Source organism: Spermophilus citellus, assembly GCF_964194105.1.
Source record: "Spermophilus citellus genome assembly, chromosome: 1".
Taxonomy (NCBI): Eukaryota; Metazoa; Chordata; class Mammalia; order Rodentia; family Sciuridae; genus Spermophilus; species Spermophilus citellus.
The window spans coordinates 143742737-143767614 of record NC_138182.1 but is presented as its reverse complement, the minus strand read 5'-3'; the positions used below and the strand labels follow the sequence as shown (position 1 = coordinate 143767614).

Sequence of the window (24878 nt, the reverse complement as noted above, 5' to 3'; positions counted from 1 at the left end):
TTTTGGTAATAACATTTCCTGTAATTATACTTTAGTAATACATGTTTTTATAGAAAAGTTAGGAAAACACAGTCACATGAGAAAATTACAATTCTTAATCCAGTTGCCTAGTAATAAGCACTGTTAAAATTATGATCTTTCTATATATGCATACATTTTTTTTTTAATTAAAGGAGCTATATGTATACCAGGGGATGAAAACTCACTTGCTTTGAGGGACAAATGAATTCTAAAGGAGTCAAGTGGTGAGCATAGCCTTCATCTGAATTCTTTCCTATTCATGTCTTTTACAAACAAAACATTTCTGTTGGCGGATTTGTGACATAAGCATATACTTACCTGTCCCTGAATTTCACAGCTTGTCTCTTCCAACCCGCTCCAGTATTAGGGGATTGAACCCAGGGCCTCACATGTGCTAGGCAAGTACTGTACCACTAGGCTACATCTCAGTTCCCCTGTTTCTTTCTTTCTTTTTTTTTTTCCTTCATGTTTTATTTGAGATGGTCTTGGTTTGTTGCTGAGGCTGGCCTCGAACTTGATATTCTCCTGCCCTCAGCCTCCTTAGTAACTGAGATTACATTGGGCACATTGCACCCAGCTTCTATATGCTATTAAAAGTTTTTATGCAACATGATTTTAATAGCTGGATCACAATTTGTCATACTGTTATACTGTAAAACTGGGAAAGTCATGGGAAATGGGCCTATTTCCAAATTATAATTATCAGCAATCTTTCATATACATTTTGGTGTCTAACTCTGATTATTTTTCTAGAGGAAATTCTTAGAAATGGTATTTACAGGTCAGAGTATGACTCCCCCCGCCACCCCCCAGTATGACTTTTTTGAAAAGTTTTTTCTAGAGTAGCATTTACCGTGCTCTGACACTTTCCTGTCAAAATGAAGTGATGGTGGTGGTGCGCCTGGAGGCGGCCTCATGGACTCCCAGCCTCGGGCTCAGGCCCTGTCTCTTTTCTTTGGAGTTGGGAGTGCTGGTTAACTTCAGACTAGCTGTCTCTCTGGCTGAGACATTTCAGCTCACGTGGCCAGACTGGGTCGGGCTTGGCTGGGGGCAGGGTGGCCTCCAGGGAGGGACTGGTGAGCTCAGCCAGGCTGGCCTTGTGCCCAGTGAGCTCACTGCCTCCAGAAGCCCCGCCTGCCTTTCCCAGACCCCGCCTCCTAGGCCTGTAGCTGGGAACGGTCTGTTCCGCCTGCACAGCGGGAGACTGAGCCTGCTCAGAAGATCACTGCTCACTGACCTTGTTCTCCACACCCTCCCCTCTGCATCATATCGGGAAACCTTAAAACTACCTAGAAGGATACCAAACAGCCCAGAGAGCAGTAGGTTGTTTTCATCCTGACATGGAGTTCTTGCCCCTGAACTGAGGGGGGCATGCTGACACTGTCTGTGGCTTTTTCAAGGAGGTGTGTTTTTCTATTTCCTGGATTCTGAACTCTTCAGAGTCCCTGACCATGAAGCCAGAAGGAAGACAGGGTAGCAGCTTCTTGACCTCTGAATCTCCAGGCTTGGCTAGAAATGAGTATTTGAGCCCGTTCTGAGAGTGGGTTGCAGTGTGTGCTGCTGCTCTTGGGAAGGGGCCAGGGGAGGAATTCCTTGGGGTTTCCCCTCCCAACCCTCCCAATTCTTACCTCATAGATGGAACTGAAGGCCTGAATCAGCCGGGGAGTCCTGGGATTTCAGGAGATGCCTCTCTTGCTATATAACTGGGAAAAGTCTCTGTGGGGGCACTTCAGTGGTCAGAGGCTTTTCCTGGCTCCAGGCTATGGTCTTGGCCATCGTGATCAGAGAGCTCAAAGCTTGACTTGTAGACTCCCAACTGTTAACCACTGTACCAGCTATTTCTGTTCAGTTCCAAATGAGCAGCACAGGTGGTAGGACAGTGAGGAGTAAGAAAGAAGTCCCATGGAATAGAGCAGTCTGGGAGGCCTTCCTGGTGGAAGGGCAAACTCTTCCTCCCACATTCCCTAGTGCTGGCATCTCTCCTTGAGCTCTCACACATGCTGAGCAAGTTCATCACCACTGAGCCTACTAGTAGTCTCAGAGGCAAGCGGCAGGAACCCAGTAGCCAGAGACCTACTAGTGGCTGCCTCTCTGATCCCAGGAGCATTTCTGCCCCTGGATCTAAGGCAACCTCTTGTTCTCCCTCTCATTTGGAAGGTTTTATTGCCAATCTCTCAGTGCAACGGCAATTCTTCCCCACTGATGAGGATGAGTCGGGGGCTGCCAAAGCTTTGATGAGACTTCAGGACACATACAAGCTGGACCCAGACACGATTTCCAGAGGGGATCTTCCAGGTAACTCAGTGCTCTGGGCTTTGCCTGTCCTGCTTGTGTCTCTTTGCTGGCTGGACAAGGCAGAGGCAGTGTACGGTCTCTGCCTCTACTGATGATCCTTGTTTTGGATCCCCATTCAGTGCTTGTCCCCTGTCCTGTGATAGCTGCTTCCCCGCATCCCCTGCCTGCCACTTCCTTCCATGCACTATCCAAGGTCCTCCCTCTCCTCTTGTGTCTCAGAGAACGCTGAGGCTGCTGTCAGGAACCCTGCTGGTCTCTGCCCCAGAGCACCACAGATCCACGGCCAGACCTGCTTCCACCTCCCACCCTCCTATCTCCCCAACAAGGCTGATCTCTGAACTCTGCCCTCTCTCCTATGTCCCCTCAGTTAAGTCTCTGCTCCTTTTCATTCTGTCCTCACCTCTCTGGGGTCTCTCCTTGAGCTCATACAGATGCTCTATTCTTGCTCATTCCCAAACTCCTCCTTCAGGGTACAAGACTGTTTGGTCTCTGCTGTGGTCAGTCTCCTCTCCCTTCTTGGTTGGCTACTGGATAGAGCGATTCACACTCTTTCTCCACTTCTAGTTCCTCTGTACTCCTGACCCCACTGTGCCTTTGTGCCTGCTGTCCACCAACCCTCTGGGGCTGGTAAAGCCAACAGACATTTCAGGCATGATATTCTTTTCAGCAACGTTAGGCACATTGATTGCCTCATTCTGCCTGATATGCTCCCCTCCTTTGAATTCTGGGATACTGATATTGGCTTCTTCTCTTTTGGCCTCTCTGGTCATTTGTTCTTTCTTTTTAAAACCAGTTCCTTCTCCACTGACGTCCTCAATGTAAGTGTTTGTAAGAAGATAAGCTGGGTTTGGAGAGCTTTTCAAGAACAATAAACCTAGGGATTCCATTGTATCTCATTAGACCTTGGGTGAATCTCACTTGTGGGACACCAGAGAAGATACAAATAGATCCATAGTGTGTGGAATCTTTCTCCCTTTTTAGGGTTTCTGTTACTAGCTAGGTGTGGCCTGGGGCCTTGGGTCTGATGAGGTAACAGGAGGGGATGTGAACTTCTTATTTCTGCCTCAGTCAGGTTTTGAACCAAGCTATACCGTGAGATCCAAGATAGAATGCAGCTCAGGGCACCTGCAGGATCTGTTTGCTCTGTAGCTGTGCGATAGGTTGGTGGGAAGAGGGAGCTACACTCTGACATGGACACTCAGTTCACACGCCTGTGAGTGTCCTGAATGGGGAGGTGAGGACAGAAGGGAGTTACTCTCTAGGATTTAGTTCCTACAAGCCTTTCCCAGGTGAGCCCAGCAATTTTCATCCTTTGAGGCATTTCCCATCCATGGTTGACTTCTGGATCCGTGTTTCCCACCAAGACAACCTCTTGAGCTTCCAACCAGTGTCAGCGAATGCCTGTGGGCTGTCTATGCTTAGATGTTCTATGGACTTCTCAAATTTCATGTGTCCTAAATTGAAATCCTTACCTCCTTTGAGCTGTTTACCCAATTCCTTCACCACTTACCTCAGCAAGAAGCATCTCCTCTTACTTGCAGCCTAAGCCAGAATCCTGAGGCCCATAGAGTCTACTTCCCTAATGTCTTCTGTACTTGTCCCCTCAGTACTGCCCCATGACCGGCTAAGATATCAACTGACTTATTATATATTCACATTTGCACGTGATATAACAATATAATTTATCACTATTGTTCCCCAGGATTTCCCTTTTCTCCCTTGTCCTCTTCCTCTTGATCTCCCTTCCATTTTCATGAGACCATCCCCCCACCCCCCTTTTTTTTCCTTTTTCCTCTCTAAGTTCCCTATATGAGAGAAAACATACGGCCCTAGACTCTGGACTCTGAGTTTTGCTTATTTCATTTAACATAAGTTTCTCAAGTTCCATCCATTTTCCTGCAGTTGTCCAGCTCACTTTTTAATCCCATCCTCCATGTTGTCTTTAGCACACTAAAACCTGGTCACAGTGCTTAACTTTCAGGGATAAACCCAAACCCCTCCTGTGTGGAGTCTCTGAGGTCCCACTGTCTCCCTGGCCTCCTTGCCCCTGGTGCTCAGCTTCTCCTTTGCTCAGCTCCTTGGTTCCTTCCACTCCCTCTGCAGGAATACCTTTACCCGTGTCAGCTGGGCTGCTCCTTGTCTGATTGCCTTTCCACACTCAGCTCAGCTGTCACTCTGCAGGGCCCACTCTCCAAGGAGCAGACATTCAAGTTGCCTTTTGGGAGGGATGCCAAGTGCCTGAGAGCCGTCCTTAACATTCTTGGTATCTGTGAGACATGTTGATAATAGCTACCCATCATTAGCATCCTGAGGATCACAGGAGCCATCTTCATATATCATCTCATTGAATTCTTGGCCTATGTCCTTTAAAATCGGTGTCATTATCTCTGTTTAGGTGGATATTATCTCTATGTAGATAAGAGACTGAAACTTAAGCTAGGTAGGCTCCTGGGACTACAGAGCTAGCCAAAATCTGTGGTGAGGTATGGAGAGGGGAAAGAGGCCCTAGGGAACCAAACCCTGGCCTATCTACATCTCCGTCTTATGATTACTCTCCCCAACTTTCTATCCTACATTGTTGGTTCCTAAGCCACCCAGTTTCTGACATGGGCACTTCCTACTGCAGAAGGAATTTCCTTTTGGGCAGAGGTCCATCTTGGATATCAAGCAGAGGGGGCCCACTCTGAGGCAGTTCTTTCATATCAACCAGGTCCACGTGGCTGTTAAAAGGGCTTTGGGGGGACTCCTGTGCTTTCCAGTAAGGGTCACAGCCTTCCTTGTTCTCATGGGATCTGCTTTCTTGTTATTCTTAGAGGAACACATAGATTTTTTCCATCTTGAGTCTGCCCTAAACCTTTCATTTCCCTATAGCCACTGCTCTTGGCTTGAAACTGTCTTCATGGTCACTTTCTAGTGCTCAGCTCACAACACATGACCTGAAGTCATAAGGCCTGCTGAGTGGTGCTCACCAAGGTCTTTGCTGCCTGATGGCCAAAGCCAGTACTGCAGCCTTGGCTCTCAGCCTCCCTCGGTGTCTGTCATGCTGCTCCCACTCCCTCAGTTTCTCCTACGTCTTAGTCGCTTGTTGATGTTCTGTATCCTCTGTCCTTTCTGAGTGGGTGCTCCCCAGGGCTCTGGCCACCTTCTCCACTCTTCCCTCAGACAATTTTTACACGTGATTATCCTCATGTGTGCTTTTGCTGCCACCTACATTTGTTTCTTCAGCTAATTTTTCTGTCCCCCAGATGTCTTCTCTTGTGTGGCCCACAGGATCTTCACACCTTCAACACTACTTCTTGGTGGGCTTCCTGGGGTCCCCCATAACACAGCTCCTCCCCCTTGGGAGAAGGGGAGTCTAAGGCTGGGAGATTGGCTGTAAACCCCAACCCAGGGCAGAGCCTACCTGTCTGTGCTTACTGTATCAGTGGCATGTTGGGGCTTATGGTCTAAGGCTCTGGTGGGAACCTCCCTCCATAACCCAGTGTTTCTTTTTTTGGAGGCTGACTGTTGGACTCTCCTGCTGTAGGAACCAAGTACCAGGCCATGTTGAGCGTGGATGACTGCTTCGGGATGGGCCGCTCAGCCTACAATGAAGGGGACTATTACCACACGGTGCTGTGGATGGAACAGGTGCTAAAGCAACTTGATGCTGGGGAGGAGGGGACCGTGGCCAAGGCCCAGGCACTGGACTACCTGAGCTATGCCGTTTTCCAGTTGGGTGACCTGCACCGTGCTGTGGAGCTCACCCGCCGCCTGCTCTCCCTTGGTAAGGAGATTCAGGGAAGGTGAGATGGAGATGGGGAGCTGGCAGGGGACATACCACTTGACACTTCTTTGGGGATTGAGTCAGTTTGACCTGTCACCTGGCCAGTGACTGATGGCATATTCCAACTGCCAGCTAGCTCCTTACCCATTAGCCCGTGCCCATTGCTGATGGGTGTACTCAGGTCTGGGGTGCCTGTGATACCTGTGGCCCTGCATGCTCCCTTTCTAACTAAGGATCCAGTGCTGTGGTACATTTGACACTCGGCAGGGTGGAACCGCTACTGTGTCAGGAGTAGCTTTCGATGCAGGCTGTCCATCAGGGTCACTGTGGTACCAACTAGTTGGAGGTCTCAGGTCTCATGGTAGGGCTTGCCATGGCACTGGTGCCTTCACAACCCATCTGTGGCACCTCTTACATGGCAACATTGTCATCTGGAGTTTCAGAGACTGGCAAAGCCTTCTTTATGCCACTGCTTTCCGTGGGGCCCTGAGTTGGATGTCAGCTAGCATATGACCTATGTGGGAAAAGATCTTTGTAGATTCTCTCAGGTGAGTCAGTAAGGGCCTTGGACGAGGAGTTGGGGCCCCTGGATTCTTGTTCTATAGAATCTCAACCCAAGTTACTCAATATCTTTGAGCCTCAGTTTCCTTACCTGAGGAGTGTCACAGAAATCCTGCCACGCCTGTTTCTTTGGATGCTGTGGCTGTTCTTTTTGCTGGTGTTACAGCTTGCTTCTAGCTGTGGCCAGGGCACAGCATAGTCTCCAGCAGTGTCCACAGTCTGGGGAATATCTGTAAATGGAGATATGGCTGTCAAGAGGAGGAGGCAGGATCAGGACTGCTTCTCTGGACTGGGGACCTTGGGACCTGCAGGGAGGCCTGGAGAGGCAGTCTCCTCCGTGGCTGGCTAGGGTTCCCCTCCTTTGATGGTGCTGCTCTCTCAGCTCTGACCGGGTTGGGGAGTCCTCTGTTGACTCTTTGGCTCTCACCCACACACCTGGATAGGTGCTGTGGAAGGCAAAACCTGCAAGGGGGCTGCTGGGAGAGAAACCACTTACTGAATAATTTATCTAAAAAACCTAACAGATGTTTTGTGGTTTCCTTTTCCTTCTCGTTCTTTGCTTTTTCTAGACCCAAGTCATGAGCGAGCCGGAGGGAATCTGCGGTACTTTGAGCGGTTGTTGGAGGAAGAAAGGGAAAAACAGTCGTTAAATCAGACAGAAGTGGTGCTAGAAACCCAGGGAGGCCTCTACGAGAGGCCAGTGGACTACCTGCCTGAGAGGGACGTGTATGAGAGCCTCTGTCGTGGGGAGGGTGTCAAACTGGTGAGTTGTGGGAGAGGGCACAGTGCCCAGACTGTAGACCTGGATGTCCGAGGTGGGCAGGCAGGCCTACGAGGATGTTCCACTATGTGTAGATACTTTTTTTTAGCATCTCCCCCAGTTCTTGGTAGCGTCTGCTGAGGCTGATGTGTGGGTGTTCTCTGAGGTGTAGGGCTGGAGAATTTCCCTGATGCCCCAAGTAGAATTTCCATCCCCTCAGTTATTACAGTACTCCTCTCCATACCCCAGTGTGCCCAGCCTTTGCTCATCTCACTGTTATGAAGAAAACATGGGTAAGGATGTGCTTCAGGTCCCAAGGGAAGTCCCAGTGTAGTGGAGAGTAAGTCTCTGTGGTAAAGACATAGCAATTGCTGGAGCTTGGTATTGGTACCACTGGTTTGGGGAGCCCTGGGCTTCCAGTGCTTCCTCACAGAGGTTCACGTGTGAGGCAGGCTCTTGCCTTTTCCATGCCCATCCACTTGGCTCCCACTGACTCCTCCCTTGGAAAGGCTTCTCCCTGCCCACCCTCCAGACCTATTTGAATCTCTGAGAAAGGGTCAGGAATTACCTTCTGCCACAGGACTCGTGGGCATGAGGTGATCTTGAGAGAGACGAAAAGCTGCATGGTTTGTGGTTTGTCACTTCATGCCAGTTACCCTGAGAGGTGTTTCATTTCTTCTGTGGCAGGGAGGCAGGGAGCAGCAGCTGGTTATGGGCGTGAGACAGCGTCTGCAGACAGCTGAGCTGGGACTGAGGTTAAGGGATCTCTCAGCTCAGGGTCTGTTATTTTGTGCTCCCCAGACACCCCGGAGGCAGAAGAGGCTTTTCTGTAGGTACCACCATGGCAACAGGGTGCCACAGCTGCTCATCGCCCCCTTCAAAGAGGAAGACGAGTGGGATAGCCCGCACATCGTCAGGTACTACGATGTCATGTCTGATGAGGAAATCGAGAGGATCAAGGAGATTGCAAAACCCAAAGTAGGTGTCTCTCTATTGGTCCTCGTAGGGGTGCTAAAGGGGACAGCTTCTCTTTCATCTCTAACATCATGGGGCAGTTTGTTTACCTAGTCAAGACCTTATCACTATCTAGCATGAGTCCACTGTGGATGCCGCAGACTCAGCCTGACCTGTGGGTTCATGGACTAGTAGGAAAGAAAGATGAGGGAATCAATGTGGACCACCAAGCACTACAGTAGGAGGTCATTCTGGGAGCAGGGCAGGCTCATAGAGAGAGGCCCTGGTTGGGGGACTGACGTGGAGGTCAGTTTTTTTTAGAAAATATTCCATAAGGCACTGGGAAGGTGGGTCCTTTGGCACTCCTGACTGGGACTGCAAAGAGGTAATTGACTTGGAGGAGATTGTTCATCTGTACAATATTGGGTTTTCTTATCCCGGGGCATTCCAGGGGCATGCTGGGTCTTTCCATTTATTCATATCTTTTATATTTTTTGATAAGTTTATTCATAGATGGCTTTTTTTGTTCCTGTAACTTTGCTTCTTCTATATTTTAGCTGGTTACGTTATTATGTATTAAACTTGATTTAAAAAATGTATCTTATAATACTAGCTAATTGTTACTGAGTTCTTAAGGTGACAGGATCTGTTCCTAAATGCTTAACATATATTAACTATTATGTGTATTTAGTAAACTGTGACTCTAGCTTTATTTCACCCTTGAAGAAGTTAACCTGTGAGGTCATGGGTGGTGGTTGAACTCACTTATTCCCTTTTTGATTTTTAACTGATTTTCTTGGGTACATGTCATATCACCTGCAAATAAGAAAAAATTTGCTATCTCCTTCCTAATACTTATATTTTCTTTGCTTTTGTGTCTAATTGAATTGCCTAGAACTTCTGAAGCATTATTACAATAGTCATCCTGCTTCTTTCTGAATTTCTTGGAAATTCCTCTGGTGTTTTGTAGCTAAGTGTGCAGTAGGCTGTTGGTTTTTTAAATTATGTGTGTGTGTGACATGATAAAATTATTATTCTATTTCTAGTTCATAAAAGTTTGCTTCCATTTATAATCATCCACCACAGATGATTGGAAGGGAGGATTTACCTGAATTTTCTTTTTCTCTGCTCCTAGTAGAATTGTAGTAGCCAAGGTGGCCAGGAAGCCCAGTGCTCCTGGAGAGAGTCCTCTCCTGGTCCCTGGAAATCATTTGAAACAACTTTGGTTCAAGGTCCTAGGACATCTAGGGGTTAGGGTCACTTGGTATCATTGATGGGGCTAAGGGCTGATCTAGCTAGTATGTGTAGAGGATGGCTACTAGGACCCCTCTTCCAACCCTCTGGGAAGCTCCAAAGTTCTCCAGGGAAAAAAACTACTTTTCTAGGTTCCAGGTGAGAGAGGCACTGGATTCCTTTCGTGTCCCTCAGTCCCAGACACTGAGAACTTTTCCGTGTATCTCTCTCTCTCTCTCTCTCTCTCTCTCTCTCTCTCTCTCTCTCTCTCACACACACACACACACACACACACACACACACACACACACGGCAGGGCTGGGGGAGGGAGCAATGGGAAAATTTGCCTTTGAACAGGAGCCATGTGAAGTGCCAAATGTGTTGGCCATCATGAGCTGACCTCTCCTTTCCGGAGGCTATGAGGGACAGATGCTATTCTGGCTTTGAAGTTGGGCCAGTGAGCTTAACTTGTCCTGTCGGGAATGCCTGGCAGCTGCCTGTGGATACCCAGACTGCTTTCAAAATAGCCCTGTCTGTCCCCAGGGGCACAGCACAGTTGCCCGGAGTCTCTTTGTGGGCACCAGGCCAATGGTGAGGCTCAGATGTTGGGATGGGGTCTAGCTGTGGTTGCATCTGTCATCAGGGAAGGACTGGCATCACTGAGTTCAGGAAAGACCCTCAGATAGGAGCTCAGGGAAGCCATCCATCCTGATGCTGGCCACCTAATTAGAACATGTAGCAACACGGTGTCCGGGGGGTTGATTTCACCCCCTGACAGACTTTTGCTCTGTCCACTCTTTTCCATCCCTTCTGCTCTGGCCTCCTCATTAACCAGCTCCTTCCCTCCTTGCTCAGCTCCCCACAGGGTGTTCCCAGGGCTGCTCCCCTGCATAAAGCCTGCCCTGTCTCTCGTGGGCCATAAGATTGCATCAGACCCGGTGCCTGCTCTCCACTCAGTCTCATCTCTCTCCTTCACATAACCTTTGATCCACAGTCAGCACCATATGTTTTTTCATCCCTGGGCCTCTCTATCACTGCCCTTTCACTGTTCCTGGAGCGCTCCCCTCCTTGGCTAACTCTTACTTACCCTTCCAATCTCATCTCGGTGGTTCCTTTCTCCAGGAAGCCATTCTTGATTCTGAAACATGAAGTTCACCCGTGCATGCTGCAATTACTTGACTGGTTTTCTGCTTTCTTCTCCCCCACTCAATTTGAATGAAATGAGGGTGAGATCCATGTTTCTCAATCACCTAGCACATAGTAGGCACTTTTCACATATTTACTTCAAGGGAAAGTGCTTTGGAGTGAGGTAACTGGGCCTATGGCCCCACCCATGTGAGCCCATTAGGACAGTCCACAGCTGAAGCACATGGACGCTTGCCCTGGAGGCTGGCTCTGAGTAGTAGTTCCTCCTGGCAGTAGCATTAAGCCTCTTAATGGGAACTGGGGAGATGAAATAGGTGAGGGGTGTGTGTGTGTGTAGGTTGGGGTGGGTGGCTTCAGGTAGTCATTTATTTATTTCAACTTGATAATCCCTTTCCTGGTTTTGTCATCTGATTTTGTGAGACTCCCGAGGGAGTGAAAACTGTGCGTCTGTCTCTCCTCTTGCAGTGTGGGAGCCCAGTGTGTGTGTGGGGGTGCATCAGGAGTGTGTTTGCATGGGTTTCTTGGCAGAGGAGGCCACTGAGGTTCAGAAGCATATAGAACTTGACCAAGTCAAGAGGGGCACACAAGGGGAGGCTCAGGGATCATGGCACAGTCCCAATGTGGTGGGAGCAGCTAAGCTCAGCTGTGCTTATTCAGGATGATCTATGGGTCTGGCAAAGAGGGAGGCTGTCTAGGCAGACACAGAGGTGGACAAAGCCAAATCCATAGGCATAATTCTGCAGGTAGCACAGACCTGGGAGGAGGAGGAATGAGTAGTGACCAAGCAGGGGAGTGGCCAGGGTCTGATAGCAGAGAGGGAAGTTGGTGGCCTCAGATTCCTGTTCTGGCCTGGCCTACAGGGTCATGGGGTCTTGGCTAGAGTCACTGCCTACAAAGTTGTTTCTCCCACCAATGGGGATGGCTGATTTGGTCCCAGTGCTCTCTGAGAAAAACACAAGGCCAAAAAGGGTAAGTCTGCTCTGTCTTCCTGACCTCCAGCTTGCACGAGCCACAGTTCGTGATCCCAAGACTGGTGTCCTCACTGTTGCCAGCTACAGGGTTTCCAAAAGGTAAGCAATGGTGGTGGTATGTGTGGGGGTGCTGTTCAAGCCCCAACTCACAGGCTTCCCAGTACCTACCCAATGGAGGGGGGCTTGGCATCTCCATACCCTCCTATAGCACTCACCCTCTTCTGCCTATTAGTGCTGGTGTTGATGCTGGGAGAGAGCACAGGACCTCATCTAAGTCTGACTTCCCCATTTTCTTTTACCTGTTCTCTTCTTTTGTCCCAGCTCATGGCTAGAAGAAGATGATGACCCTGTTGTAGCTCGAGTAAATCGTCGGATGCAGCACATCACAGGGTTAACAGTAAAGACTGCAGAATTATTACAGGTACAAGCTGGTCCTTGAGACCATAGAAGTTGGGAAGGGGGGATATCTGGCTAGATGGTCTTTCCAGGTACACACACTGGGTCTAGGAAGGCTTGCTTACTAAACAGTATAACTGCACTATGCCGTGAACATGGAGTGCTCTTGTGCTGGGGAAACCAGAATTCATAATATCTATTGTATTCAGCAGTTAACATGATATGGACAAATATTAGCTGAGCATCTATTGTGTGCTCAGGTACCATGCTGGGGTGAGGGATCAGTAGTAGTCATAGCAGCCTTAATCATAGCTTCTTCACTACCTAAGTTCAAATCCTAGAGTTATCTTCCAAAGTTATGATTCTGTGTCCTAGTCATTTGCACTTGGAGATAAGATAAAGTGTTCTGTGATATGTTGCTAGGAAAAATGAGAGGCCTGAACTAGTTTGCTGGTGAAGGAGGAATGTTCTTGTCCAAGTGCTCTCATTGAGATTCTGGCTTCTTGCCTTCATTTCCAAGGTGATTAGGAAGATACATGGTGGCAGCATGCTCAGAGGTTCTGGGTAGAGTTCCTTCACAGTGTGTTCTTGTGGGCACCAAATTCAAGTCAATACTGGCTTTCTGTCTTCTGAACATCAGAACTCTTGGGTTCTTTTATAAAATTATGACCTGAGAAACTATCATAGAAGTTTCACTGGCCTCTTTCTAGAGTCCCTGGATCTCTGTTTGGCTAGAGTGTCTGTGCATTTAAGGGTAGCATTCTTCATCGTTCAGCCTGGCATGTGGGTCTGACCAGCTATAGATTTCATTAGAATATTGATTGGAGGTCATTTGGGAAGGATTCTCTCAACCTTGACTTGGACATATCCAAGCAAAATAGCATTCACATTTTCCCCCCTCTTTTGGAAGCTGCATCTGCAATCAGTAAACTGGTTTCAAAGGTCATCATAATGGATTTGTGTGAAATCCAACAGAGTTTTCAAAAACACAAGATTATAAACAGTGTATTTGTAAAACAGTCTTGTGAAATTTTTTTCATAATTTTTCAGTTCAACTCAACTTAGTGTTGTATGGGTTTAAAATAAGTTCTGCAGACCAGCAACACAACAGGGGACTTCTGCCACATTGCCTACTTTGCCTCCTATGCACTAGAGAACCACCATTTCAAGAAGATAGGAGCTCTTCACACACTACATGCATCACTGATGACATTATCTTGACTTAAGTCTTCTTGGAGCAGGTTTTTGTTGTTGTTTTAAGATTTCTGCCACTACTTCGTTCACATAAGAGCCAGTGTTCAGCGCTCTCCTGGTGCTGAAGGACAGCAGTCTGCTTGATTGGCTGATTCTGTACCAGGGACCACAGGGCTGAGTGGACAGGACCTGTGCCTCTATTGCTGTCCTGGCTGGCTTCCCGTCTGCACTCTCTGTACCTCTGTCTCACCTTCAACCGTGGAAGACAGCAGCCTCTTGCTATGGACTGCCTTCTCTGCTCCAACCTTGGCTTCATCTGTCTGGCCTCTTGTTGTGTTTTAACTTAATCATCTGGTGTTTGAATATCTCAATTCTCAGTGGAGGGCTCCTTAGAGTCAGGGCTCTTCTGGAAGATCTAGCCCACAGTTCCCAAGTGACTGAGATACTGATTTTATTTGCATTCTTCCTCTGGGAACTATTATGGCATTTTATTTGACAGCCAGTGGTGTTGTGAAAGCTTTGATCTTACCTGTTCTGGGGAACAGGAACCTTGATTTCAGCACCTGTTCCTGAGTACCCACTCTACAGGTACTGCTTGTGATATGATAAATACCTAGGCACCAGCAACAGCCTATGCACCAGGGCCCCTTTGGAAGTGCTACCGTCTTTTGGAAAAGAGCTGGCCCTTCTGCTACCTGTCAACACTTTTAGCTTTAGTTGATGTGTTTGCTCTAGACCTTTTGGGAGCAAAAGGGCAATTAAGGCATTCTTACGAATGGGATGGGGACCTGTCTGATGGAGGAGGAAATGCTACACCTTCAGGATTCTCCAAGATTCAAGACTACTGGCTTGATGATGTCTTAGCCTACTAGATGGTTCCTAATTTTATTTTTTCCTTCACTCTGGTCAGCATCATAAATACCCGTGTCTTTCTAATGGCTGACTCTACCTTATGGCAACAAGGAATCTAAAATGTTCATATGCATACCTTCTCATAGGGATCAGTTTTGATATATAATTTCTTGTTATTAAAGGAATGAATCTGGGGACTTGAGTGTGCAGGGATGGTGAATTTGATTGCTGCAAACCCAGAAACTCCCACGACTTCTGTACTTGTTTGAGGACCATATTAAAGAGTGAAGGGACAGTGGTTTTAGCACTGATCAAATATAATTGTCCAAACTGTTAAATGGTGAGCCAGCTATTGCAGTGCAACTTCTTTCATTGTCTGGGATCTCAAAGTTTAGTCACTTCATCCAAGGAGCAGATGAGTTAGAAAGTGCAGTCATGCTCTGCGGCCGCCACAACAAGCAGGGATGGAAATCTCTGGAGTTCATTGGCATGCCAGTCACAGCATGTCTAGAATTTTCTTTAAGGTCTTGTCTAGAATGGGTACCAAGAAAGGATAAATTTGTGAAAATATGTAATAGCATTTCCTCATAGACTCTCTCTAGCACTTCTCTCCCTAAAATAAATAAATGTGCCTCCAGCCCCAAGTACCTGCTGCACAGGCCTCCTTATGTTCTTGACAGAATCTCAGGTAATCCTGGTGCAGAAATCTTGAAGGCTGAAGCATTGGAATGACAGCATATTTTCATTCTGCCATGGTTATTTACATCAAAATTTTAATTTTTGTAGACATGGAAAGATACACTGCCCACATTTTGCATTTCATCATATTTAGCAAACATCATTTGTGCTCCAACTGGAGGATTTTCTTTCTTGTAATGTCCATCCTCCCTTTTCCTCCCATATCTGAAGATCTCCACTATTGCCAGTTTTGCAGCATCTCTCTCCTGACTGTTAGAATGGCCAAAAAAGATACACAAAAGATACTGACTTTGTGAGAACTAGTAGCTGAGCCCTAAAGGTTTTTAGGGTTTCAGTAAAAAACAGTGACCAGCTATTCCTAGATAGATTTGTGGTGCCACTTGATTTATCAAGGGGATCATGTCAAATTATGCATTTTCTTTTAAACCTTGTCTCTTATTTTAACTACTGAAGCTAAAGTAACTTTGTGATCTTGGATGTTAAATTGTGTCTACATACTATTCACAAAGGCATTGCAATTTCTAATCCAATTAGTGACACCCCGTAGTTGCAGAGGCTGCTGTGGTTCAGGTGCAGGCTTATTCTGGGAGTGCTGAGGTTTTATATACCAATTCTTGGCCACCTGGTAACTGGTCACCATGCCCTGCTGCTTCACTTGGGTGCAGAAGTGCTCAGTGCAGTGCCCCACTTGGCCTGACCAAGAACTGCTGCTTAGAAAAGGAGGCAGGAGCAATACCAGACTCAGAGTAGCTCCAAAACTAGTGTTAAAAAAAGAAAAATCTCAAGTCAGGTATAGTGACATGTGCTTGTAGTTCCAGCTACTCAGGAGTCTAAGGCGGAAGGATGGCATGAGCCTAAGAGTTTGAGGTCAGCTTGGGCAATACAGTAAGACTCTGTCTCAAAAAACCTCCACTTTGAGTTTGGTGTTGGCTTTTTTCTTGGATCACCTTCTCATTTCCTCCCAAACAAACTGGGTCCAGACCAGTGCCTGCCTCAATAAGAGCTCCCTCTTGAGCCATCTGAGTATTCTTGAAGGGCTGGTGCTTCTCCACAGTGGCAGCCTGCAGGTCAGCCGTCTTCTTCTTCTCAGGAAACCATTTATCCTCTTGGACACAGCTGTGGACATATTTGCAATACTCGTTCTGCCTGTGCCAGCGAGACATGCTTGTCTTCTACCTGAGAGGGGATGCTCTTAGGGCATATGATTGTTTGGAGGCCTGGGGATGTGGTATCTCTGATAAGAGCCTGTTTATGCTGCTCACAAAATCCAATGCTGTTAAAATTTCTCACCAGGTTGCAAATTATGGAATGGGAGGACAGTACGAGCCGCACTTTGACTTCTCTAGGGTAAGACTGGTGGTCTCAGAGGGCCCCACTCTAATTGATTTGAGGAGGCTGGAGCTTCTAGCAGCATTTCAGCCTCCATATCACCCCCTCTCTCTCCCGCTTTCTGCCTCACCAGGGGAGACTCTTTGTTACTGGTGAAGCCCAGTCTGGAGCCACAGGGTCTGTGGAGTCCAGTGGAGCCTGCCCTAACTCTGTTACTCTTTGCTTTGATTCTAGAGCAAAGGACCTCAGTAGGTCTCTGTGAAAATTATTCCTTGTCCTGGTCAAAATTTCCTATGTTGGATTGTCCTTTGTTCCAGGCTGTTTTGGGGAACACACACTTATTACCTTCCCCTGTCCCTTTGGCCCCAATCATTTGGGTGGCGGGTAAGTTGATTGCAAACTTGGGTGAAAGTTGTTGTCTGTTGCAGCGACCTTTTGACAGCGGCCTCAAAACGGAGGGGAATAGGTTAGCGACGTTTCTTAACTATGTAAGTACTGGGTCCAGGCCCACTTGTCCACTCTCACTTAATTTTATAGAACCATGAACAAGATGTTTTCAAGCATTTAGGGACTGGGAACCGTGTGGCCACATTCTTAAACTACGTGAGTATGATGTGCAGCTTATGGGCCCTAAGGGGACCGTGGGTCCAGAAAGCTCTCTTACATCCCACTCTCCTCAAAGCTGATGCCACCCGCTGTTGGCTAATGGTCCTTTTGTCCCTCAGTGCCCTTCTTGGCTGGAATAGAGAAAGTTGGTCTCTGTTCTCATCATGTAGCCCCCCAGCCCTATGACTTTATCCCTGACTCCTGTCCCCCCCCCATTTTTTTATTGTGATAATATACACAGAACATAAAAGTTATCATCTTAATCATCTCTAAGTGTACTTCAGTGGTATTAAATTCATAACGTTGTGTAACCATTACCGCTCTCCATCGCCAGAACTCCTCTCCTCTTGTAAAACTGAAACACTGTTCCTGTTGAACAGTAATTCCCGGGTCCCCTCCCACGGCCTTGTCAACCTCTATTCTGGTTTTGATGACTCACATAACCTCGAGTAAATGAACTCATAGAATAGAGTGTGTGTGTGTGTGTGTGTGTGTGTGTGTGTGTGTGTTGGGCTTATTTCACTGAGCACAATCTCCTCAAGATGCATGTGTGTTGTAGCATATTCTGCCTCCCATTTGATGGGCCCACTGCCACTCTGGACTTTCAGGATAAGTGCTCTGGAGGGATCCTCCCTTGGCAGCAGAGTGAGGATGTGGTCACAAGGTGCTCTTAGATAAAAGCAGCCTTTGTTTCCCTACAGGCTGGGGGGCCCTCTCCCCACCTTGCTGCAAGAGCCTGCCCTAAAGAGGCATAGAGGCTGTCAAGGAACTTAAGGGACAGTTTATTTTTTCCTTCTAAGTTTGAACTGTGTGGTTATTGCATGCTGGGGGCTATGCTGTGGATAAGCTGGTGAGCAAGGACATGTGGATAAGCTGGTGGAGAAAGAATCACTTGTGGTGCTTGAGGTCTAACTTGGGAGACTTACTTTAAACATAAGAGAAATGGTTATTTAATTACTATGGGAACAAGTGCTGTGTAGAAGCAGCCCAGGCTTGGGGTTCAGAGAGAGCCTCCCTCGCGAAGTAACAGGTTGGCTGAGACTTAAAGATTGAATGGAAATTAACTGGTGGAACGTGTTTCTGGCAGAGAATGTGTGTAAGCCCAGAAGAGCAAGGGGGCTTGAGATGTTGGAAAAAAGAAGAGGGCCAGTGTGTCTGGAAGGAGAGGCTAATAAGACGGGCAGGCCTTGGGGTTTCCCTGAGTTTGATCCCCAGGACTGGGGGAGTCAGGGGGATTTCATCTTATTCATTTAGCATGTGTCCATTGAGTGCTCCTCAGTCGGTCTGGTTTGTGTCCTGTGGAAATATTTTTTAGTTCCAATTTTTATTAGGCAAAAAAGTAAGAGCCAGATGAGGAAGGAGTGGTGCTTTGGCAGGAGTCGAGGCACCCTCTGTGGGTGTGAAGGCAGTCTTGGTGCTCTGGATCTTGTGTGCAGTTTGTTTGGAGGCTCACTGTTGGGGAAAGCAGGGCCTCTAGAGTCTCAGTGTCCCCCTTCCCCCTAGAGGGCAGCTTTTGTGGGACAGCGAGGATTAGACTAGAGCAACAAGCTAGGAGCCAGAGAAACAGCCCATACAGGTCCTCACCCGCTAGTGGAAGCCGCGGGAACTTCTGGTCAGGCAGTTTGCTGGGCCCAAGCTGGGTGGGGATTCAAGGAGGAATGTTCTGATTATAGACTCAAATTGCTCCCATTCAGGGCTTGCCTGGATGTTGGTCTCCTGCTTTTGAACATTGTGGCGTGGAGGCCATGCTGGTGAACCACAGGGAGTAAATAGATGGAGAAAGAGTCTTGTTTGAAGGGCTGGCCATGAGCAGAGCCTCCCAGCAGTGCTGCTCATGCTCACAGGAGGGCGATCTGTGTACTTTGTCATGATTCTTGTGACTCACTTGCTCTGAGATGCTTGGGTAGAGGCCAAACTCTATGCCTTGTGTTCCCAGATGAGTGATGTAGAAGCTGGTGGTGCCACTGTCTTCCCTGATCTGGGGGCTGCAATTTGGCCTAAGAAGGTAAGTTCTGATTCTTGTGGGTCAGAGGTTTTAGACGTGACTGTGTCCCCCAGTCCCATTGCCAGGCCTACTTGACCATCACTGTGATGTGCCTTAGCCCCTTCCTCCTTGTACTTTGGACCTGTGGTCCCAGCTTCTAACTGGGGAGAAGGAATAGGGAGGGAAGTCAGATGGGTTTGTAAACATCCACCCACCATGAAGGGTAGGCATTTTTGGAGTCCCAGAACCCCGTTTCTCTGTACACAGGAGAATTGAAGGTGTTTTTGCTCAGGATAGGGGTTCTAGGGTGCTCGGGGTCAGGTCTCTGAGCCCAGTCTCTAAGGATATGTTCTGATAGGATATCTCTTTCCAGGGCACAGCTGTATTTTGGTACAACCTTCTGAGGAGCGGAGAAGGTGACTACCGAACGAGACATGCAGCCTGCCCCGTGCTCGTGGGCTGCAAGTGGGGTGAGTGGCTTGAGGGTGCTCTTGGCTGTGGTGTTCTCAGCCAGAGCTTTGATGGTGGGCCTTAGGCTCAACTGGGACACAACTGCTGAGACATAGCCAAGACTGTCTCCCTTCTGAGGGGTTTGTTTTGCTAAGCGGTAGTACCATTCAGTCCTGTAGCAGTCCACTTGGTTAAGTACTGAGACAGCTGGTTGAGAACACTCTCAGATGCCCAGAGAGCTACAAGCACTGTAAGTCCAAGGCAGCTCTCCAGAGAAGCAGGCTCTGGCCAGGGCTCTGAGGGAGCAGAGGAGAGAGCTGGAAACAGAGAAGAGAAAACCCTTCCTCCTATCAGGCAGGTGAGGCACAGGCTTCATCCAGCATCATAGGTATGGGGGCTGCTGTCCTTGTCACTTGAGGAAAAGGAGACAAGAGACAAGGCTAGAGGCTGGGACCAAACTCTAGACACTGAATTTGACCCTTATTCTGGAAACAGCTGTCCAAAGGTGGTCACACGAGTTTGGGGGGTAAATAGTAATAGCTTAAAAAAAAGTAAGAAAAAGAAAATGAGGTAGTTGCTGACTTCAGGAGGAAAAAGTTGTACAAGAAAGAAACTTTAACTGTAATCTACTAAATGTCTCAAATGTAGCATTAAAGTGACATACGTAATGATGTAAACACTGTATATTTTTAATTAAAATTCATGATTTAACTATATATGCTATTTTTCACTATAAGCCTTATAAACAGTTTGTTCAATTAAGTACATGTGCTGCTTTCTTTTAAGTTAAATTTTATTTAAAAATCTCTATGATGGGCTGGATCTGTAGCTCAGGGGCAGAGCAGAGCGCTTGCCTTGCACATGTGAGGTACTGGGTTCGATCTCAGCACCTCATAAAAATAACTAATGGCATGCTGTCTACTTAATTAAAAAAAAAAACTCTATGACTTCAGTGGTCCACCAAAATAATTTTTTCTTTGTCATGAGAGAGCTTATGTTTGAGGAACAGAATTGTGGTTTGTGTGCATTTGAGGCAGCATTAGGTGACAATGCTGTTCTAGCTCTGCTGCTCTGGTGCCACAGCACACAGATGTCCACAGGGCATGAGGCATTTGATAGCCAGGTCCTCTGCAGTGCGGACAGGCTTCCTCCTCGCCAACCTCTCAGCTTCTACCTTCTAGCTTCTAGTAACATCAGGCTGTTTGAGGTCTTTGACGCAAGACAGAGTGATCCCTGCCTTCATGACTTTCTCCTCCTGCTCCCACTTTCTGCACCCAACCTTGGTGTTACGTTTAGCTTCGTATTCCAGCCCTGAGGTCTCCTCTTCCCTAATTGGTCACATGCTCTTTGACTCTGTTTCCATGACAACCTCCATACATATATCATGTCACTGGCAGAATTTTGTACAGTTACCTGTTTACTCATGTATCTTCCTTAATAGCCCATCAACAACTTGAGGCCCGAGACCACGTCTTACTCAAGTCTGTTTCTCAGAGCACAGTGCAGGGGTCAGATATTAATTTTGGCTACTGAACTGACCAATGGGATTGTAATATACTTGCTTTCTGTTCACAGTCTCCAATAAGTGGTTCCATGAACGAGGACAGGAGTTCTTGAGGCCTTGTGGAACAACAGAAGTTGACTGACGTCCTTCTCTGCCCTTCTCCTTCTGGCCCCACAGCCCAAGTCATCTTCCAGCTCAGCATGACAGATCCCTTTGTATGTTCCAACTCCTATCAGGCGGGTCTTTGGAAGAGTCAATGTTTGTTTGGCGTGGAGAGAGAGTATACTGGGCTGGGTCCTGCGTGACCTCAGTCCCAGCCTCTGCATTCAGCCTGTGCCCTCTCTGGCCCCAAAGATAGCATTGGAGCAGCTGCAGCAGAGCCAGGCTGTCTAGCACCTAGCAAGGTGCCCTTGTACCTCAGATGTTTTAGATGTGAGATGTTTCATTGAACCAAAGTTCTGATACCTTGTTTACATGTTTATTTTTATGGTATTTTTATCAGTTGTGATTTTAACCAAAAAAATAAAATATCCCTGCCGGAAGCCTTAAAGAGCCTTATTTGGAATATTCTTTTAAGACCTGGGAGCTTTTACCATATTCCCCATTTTGTATGTGTTGCCTTGGTGCAGGCCGAGTCTGGGTGATGAATGTTTCAGCAGCAAAACCGTAGCTTTGGGTTCTGTTTCAGTGAATTTTTTTGTCGCTGTGACCAAATGACCTGACAAGAACAATCTTAGAGGATAAAGAGCATTTATTTGGTATTCACAGTGCTCTTGGCCTAAGGGGAGATAGAATATTATGGTGGAAGGATGTGGAGGAGGAAAGCAGATCAGGACATGACAATCAAGAAGCAGAGAGCACTCTGTGCACCAGGAACAAAATATAAACCCCAAAGGTACGCCCCTAATAACCTGTCTCCTCCAGCCACATCCTACCTGCCTACAGTTACTGCCTGGTTAGTCCACTTCAGGGGAGTAATGCACTGTTTAACCCAATCATTTCACCTCCAAACCTTCTTGCATTGTCTCCCACATGAGCTTTTAGGGGACACTTCATATCTGAACCATAACAGGTTCTATACTGGGTTTAACACTTGTGATAACTTAAATGTCCTTTTCTGGCAAGTCAAGGTAAATGGTTTCTCCTTGTCTCACAGATAATGGAGAGAACATGTATGTTCAGGATTGTGATGCTGTCTTTATTTGAAATTTCTTATTTTTAAATTTTGAAAAATTTAAGATGTACATAGAGAATTGAATTGTTCATGGTGTAGGGATGTATCCTTTAGAATGTGAAGGGGAGCAGAGCACTTGTGTCACCAACCCCCAGCTGGAGACAGGAACTTTTCTATCAGTACCTTTGGTAGCCCCTCCCAGATCCCATCTCTTTTTCTGCATCTGGCACCTTGGTGGTAACATCCTCTAGTGACTTGTGGTAGTTGTTCCTTGCTTATCTTTGTAGTTTTACTGCCTTTGCCTAAATCTCTGAATATGTAGCTATTTAATTTTCACTGATTTTGAGATTTTTATTAGTGGAATCAGACTATATACTTTTGAGTGTTTGGCTTCTTTTATTTGACATTGTTTTAAGATTCATCTGTATTGTGAGGTAATTTAATTTTCATAGTTCATTCAGTTTTGTTGTATATTGTAAGACTATACCATAGTATAGTCAATTACTGTTGATGCATTTGAGTTTGTTTCAGTCTTTGTATACTAGGAATTATATATGATTTCCATTATGCATAAACACATTTTTTTTTAGAACATACAGCTAGGAGTAGAAATGTGGACTTTTAGTAGGTGTGTCTTCAACTTTACCATAAAATATGTTCCAAAGTGGTTTTATGCATTCTCACCAGAAGTGATTCAAGTTCTTGCTACCCCTCATATTCCAATATCTGGTATTGTCATGACAAATGTGTTTGCATTTTAGCTAGTGTGGTGTGGACTGAATGTTGGCCTCCCCCATTATCCAAATTCCTATGTGGAAAACCTAACCCCAGGTGGGATGATGTTAAGAGATGCGGCCTTAGGGAAGAAATTACATCTGGAGGATAGAGCCCTCCTGGATGGTGGTCTTATAAATGAGACGCCAGAGAGCTCTCTCTCCCCCTTTCTGCCATGTGAAGACACATGAAGAAGATGGCTTACTATGAACCACGAGACAGGCTCTCACCAGACAGAAATCAGCCCATATCTCCATCTTGGACTTACCAGCTTCTAGAATTGTGAGACCAGTGTGTGGTACTTTGTTCTACAGTGGCACTGCTTGAGCCAGGACATGTATGCCATCATCTATTTTCACATGATTATTAATAATGAGCACCTTTCACATATTTATCAGTCATTTAAAGTCTTTTTCTTTTTTCCTCATAGAATTTTTAATATATTATGCATATAAGCACTTTGTTCATTATCTTTTCCCAATATCTGTTTTGTGGTTTGTCTTTTTACTCTTTTAGCTCTGTCTTTTGATAAACAGAAACTCTTGATTTTATGCCAAATTTATCAAGCTTTTTCTTTTTGATTTATGCTTTTTAGGAGGTTTTTTTTTTTTTTTGCTTTTTATGTCTTAAGATATTCTTCTGCACCCCAAGATCATGCATATATTTCCTAATTTCTCAAAGTTATAGAGTCCTTGTCTTTTAGTTTCATTTTCATCTGTAGTATGAAGTGTAAGTCTACTTAACATTTTTTTGTTTGTATTTTGTTAGCATCAGATAGGCTTATGCTACAGTAATAAGTAATCCCTAAATCTTGTTTTTTTCTCATAAAAAAAAAATCACTGGGTCTAAGGTAACTCCCATCTTATCTCCTTCTAGTGGCTTCTAAGGGCAGAACTTAAAAGGAAACCAACTGGCAAATGCATCTGGGAAATGTAGTTTACAGAGTTCCAGCTCCAGTGTAACAAGAGAGAATAGAGCTTGGAGAGAAATAACAGAAAATGACTGGTGCTCAAGACAGGTTTTTTAAAATTTTATTTTGTTTTTTTTTTTCTTCTTGTTTGAGTTTTTTGGGGGGACTTGTTGGATCTGTACAATGATGTCCTTGGTCAACTTTGGAAAATTATTAACCATTGTCTCTTTCAATGTAGTCTGTGTTCCTTCTGTAACTCTGATTAAATATAAGTTAGACCATTCATGCTATACTTTTTATGTCTTAACCTGTCTTAAATATCTATGCTGTATTTTATATCTGCTATATTTTCAAATAAGTTTATAGTTCTTATGTAGCTTACAAATTCTCTCTTCTATGAAATGCATCTAGAACTTTTTCTTTAGGACTTAAAAGATATAATTTCAGTATTTTTTATATTGTACCATTTCTGTTAAAAAGTCCGCTGCCTTGTTTTATTGCTCTTTTGAAAGTAATTTCTCCTCCATTTCTTCTTTGCTAGCTACTTTTAAGATTTTTTTTTCCTCTTTATTTTGGTTTTCAGTAGGTCTTCTATATGTACCTAGTGTGGCATTCTTTTGTTATTTACCTGCTTGGCATTTACAGAGCTGCTTGAATTTGTGGGTAGGTGTCTTTGGTGAGTTTTGGAAATTTCTCAGATGTTATATCTTCAAGTAATATTTCTGCCCCATTTCTCCCTCTCTTTATGAGACTCCAAAATCTGGATGTTAAAAACTTTTCAGTATTTCATATATATCCTATTCTCTCTCGTGTCTCACAGCCCTTTTCCTCCTTGCTCTTCAGACTAGATATTTTCTTTTGATCTATATTGCAATTTATTTAACTCTTCTGCTAAACCTATGAAGTTCTTAAATATCCTTTTTTTTTGTAAGAAGAGGGAAGGTGCTGAGGATTGAACCCAGAGCCTCATACATTTTATTGGATTCAATTATCAGGGGAATTTTTCTTTTGTTTTTTTTTTTCATATTTTTCCCCAATGAAACTGTTACTTGAAAGTTCTTAAGTTCTTATCTGATAAATCCATGATTTAAATTTCCTGTGGCTCTCCTTATCTCTCTTTATTTTTTAACATTTGTTCTTTTTAATTATACATGATAGTAGAGTGTATTTTGATATACATGGAGTATAACTTTACCATTCTTGTGGTTGTACATGATATGGAGTTACACTGGTCACATGTACATAAATGAACAAAGGAAAGTAATGTTGAATTCATTCTACTATCTTTCCTATTCCCAT

General features: G+C 45.8%; 1 protein-coding gene and 1 long non-coding RNA gene across 6 annotated transcripts in view; one reads left to right on the top strand and one right to left on the bottom strand.

The window, feature by feature from the left end:
- The window catches only part of P4HA2 (prolyl 4-hydroxylase subunit alpha 2), a 33376-nt gene extending 10965 nt beyond the window's left edge, over positions 1-22411 (top strand). For 3 of the 5 annotated variants that reach the window (XM_081301160.1, XM_081301159.1, XM_081301161.1), the window contains exons 6-16: positions 2179-2316; positions 5843-6082; positions 7213-7406; positions 8205-8381; positions 11736-11806; positions 12029-12128; positions 16142-16195; positions 16715-16780; positions 18720-18788; positions 19141-19237; positions 20793-22411. In XM_081301160.1, coding sequence (XP_081157286.1) covers positions 2179-2316; positions 5843-6082; positions 7213-7406; positions 8205-8381; positions 11736-11806; positions 12029-12128; positions 16142-16195; positions 16715-16780; positions 18720-18788; positions 19141-19237; positions 20793-20863 — 1277 coding nt within the window. In that variant the 3' untranslated portion in view covers positions 20864-22411. Of the gene's footprint in view, positions 1-2178; positions 2317-5842; positions 6083-7212; positions 7407-8204; positions 8382-11735; positions 11807-12028; positions 12129-16141; positions 16196-16605; positions 16781-18719; positions 18789-19140; positions 19238-20792 lie in introns of those variants that run through there. The other 2 variants (XM_081301162.1, XR_014022952.1) reach the window with 2 other exon arrangements.
- LOC308653006 lies at positions 4152-8196 on the bottom strand. The gene is made up of 3 exons (XR_014022965.1): positions 7972-8196; positions 6735-6873; positions 4152-4583 (listed from the first exon to the last, which is right to left on the bottom strand). It is a non-coding gene; the product is annotated as an uncharacterized lncRNA (long non-coding RNA).
- Positions 22412-24878: the final 2467 nt, after the last annotated feature.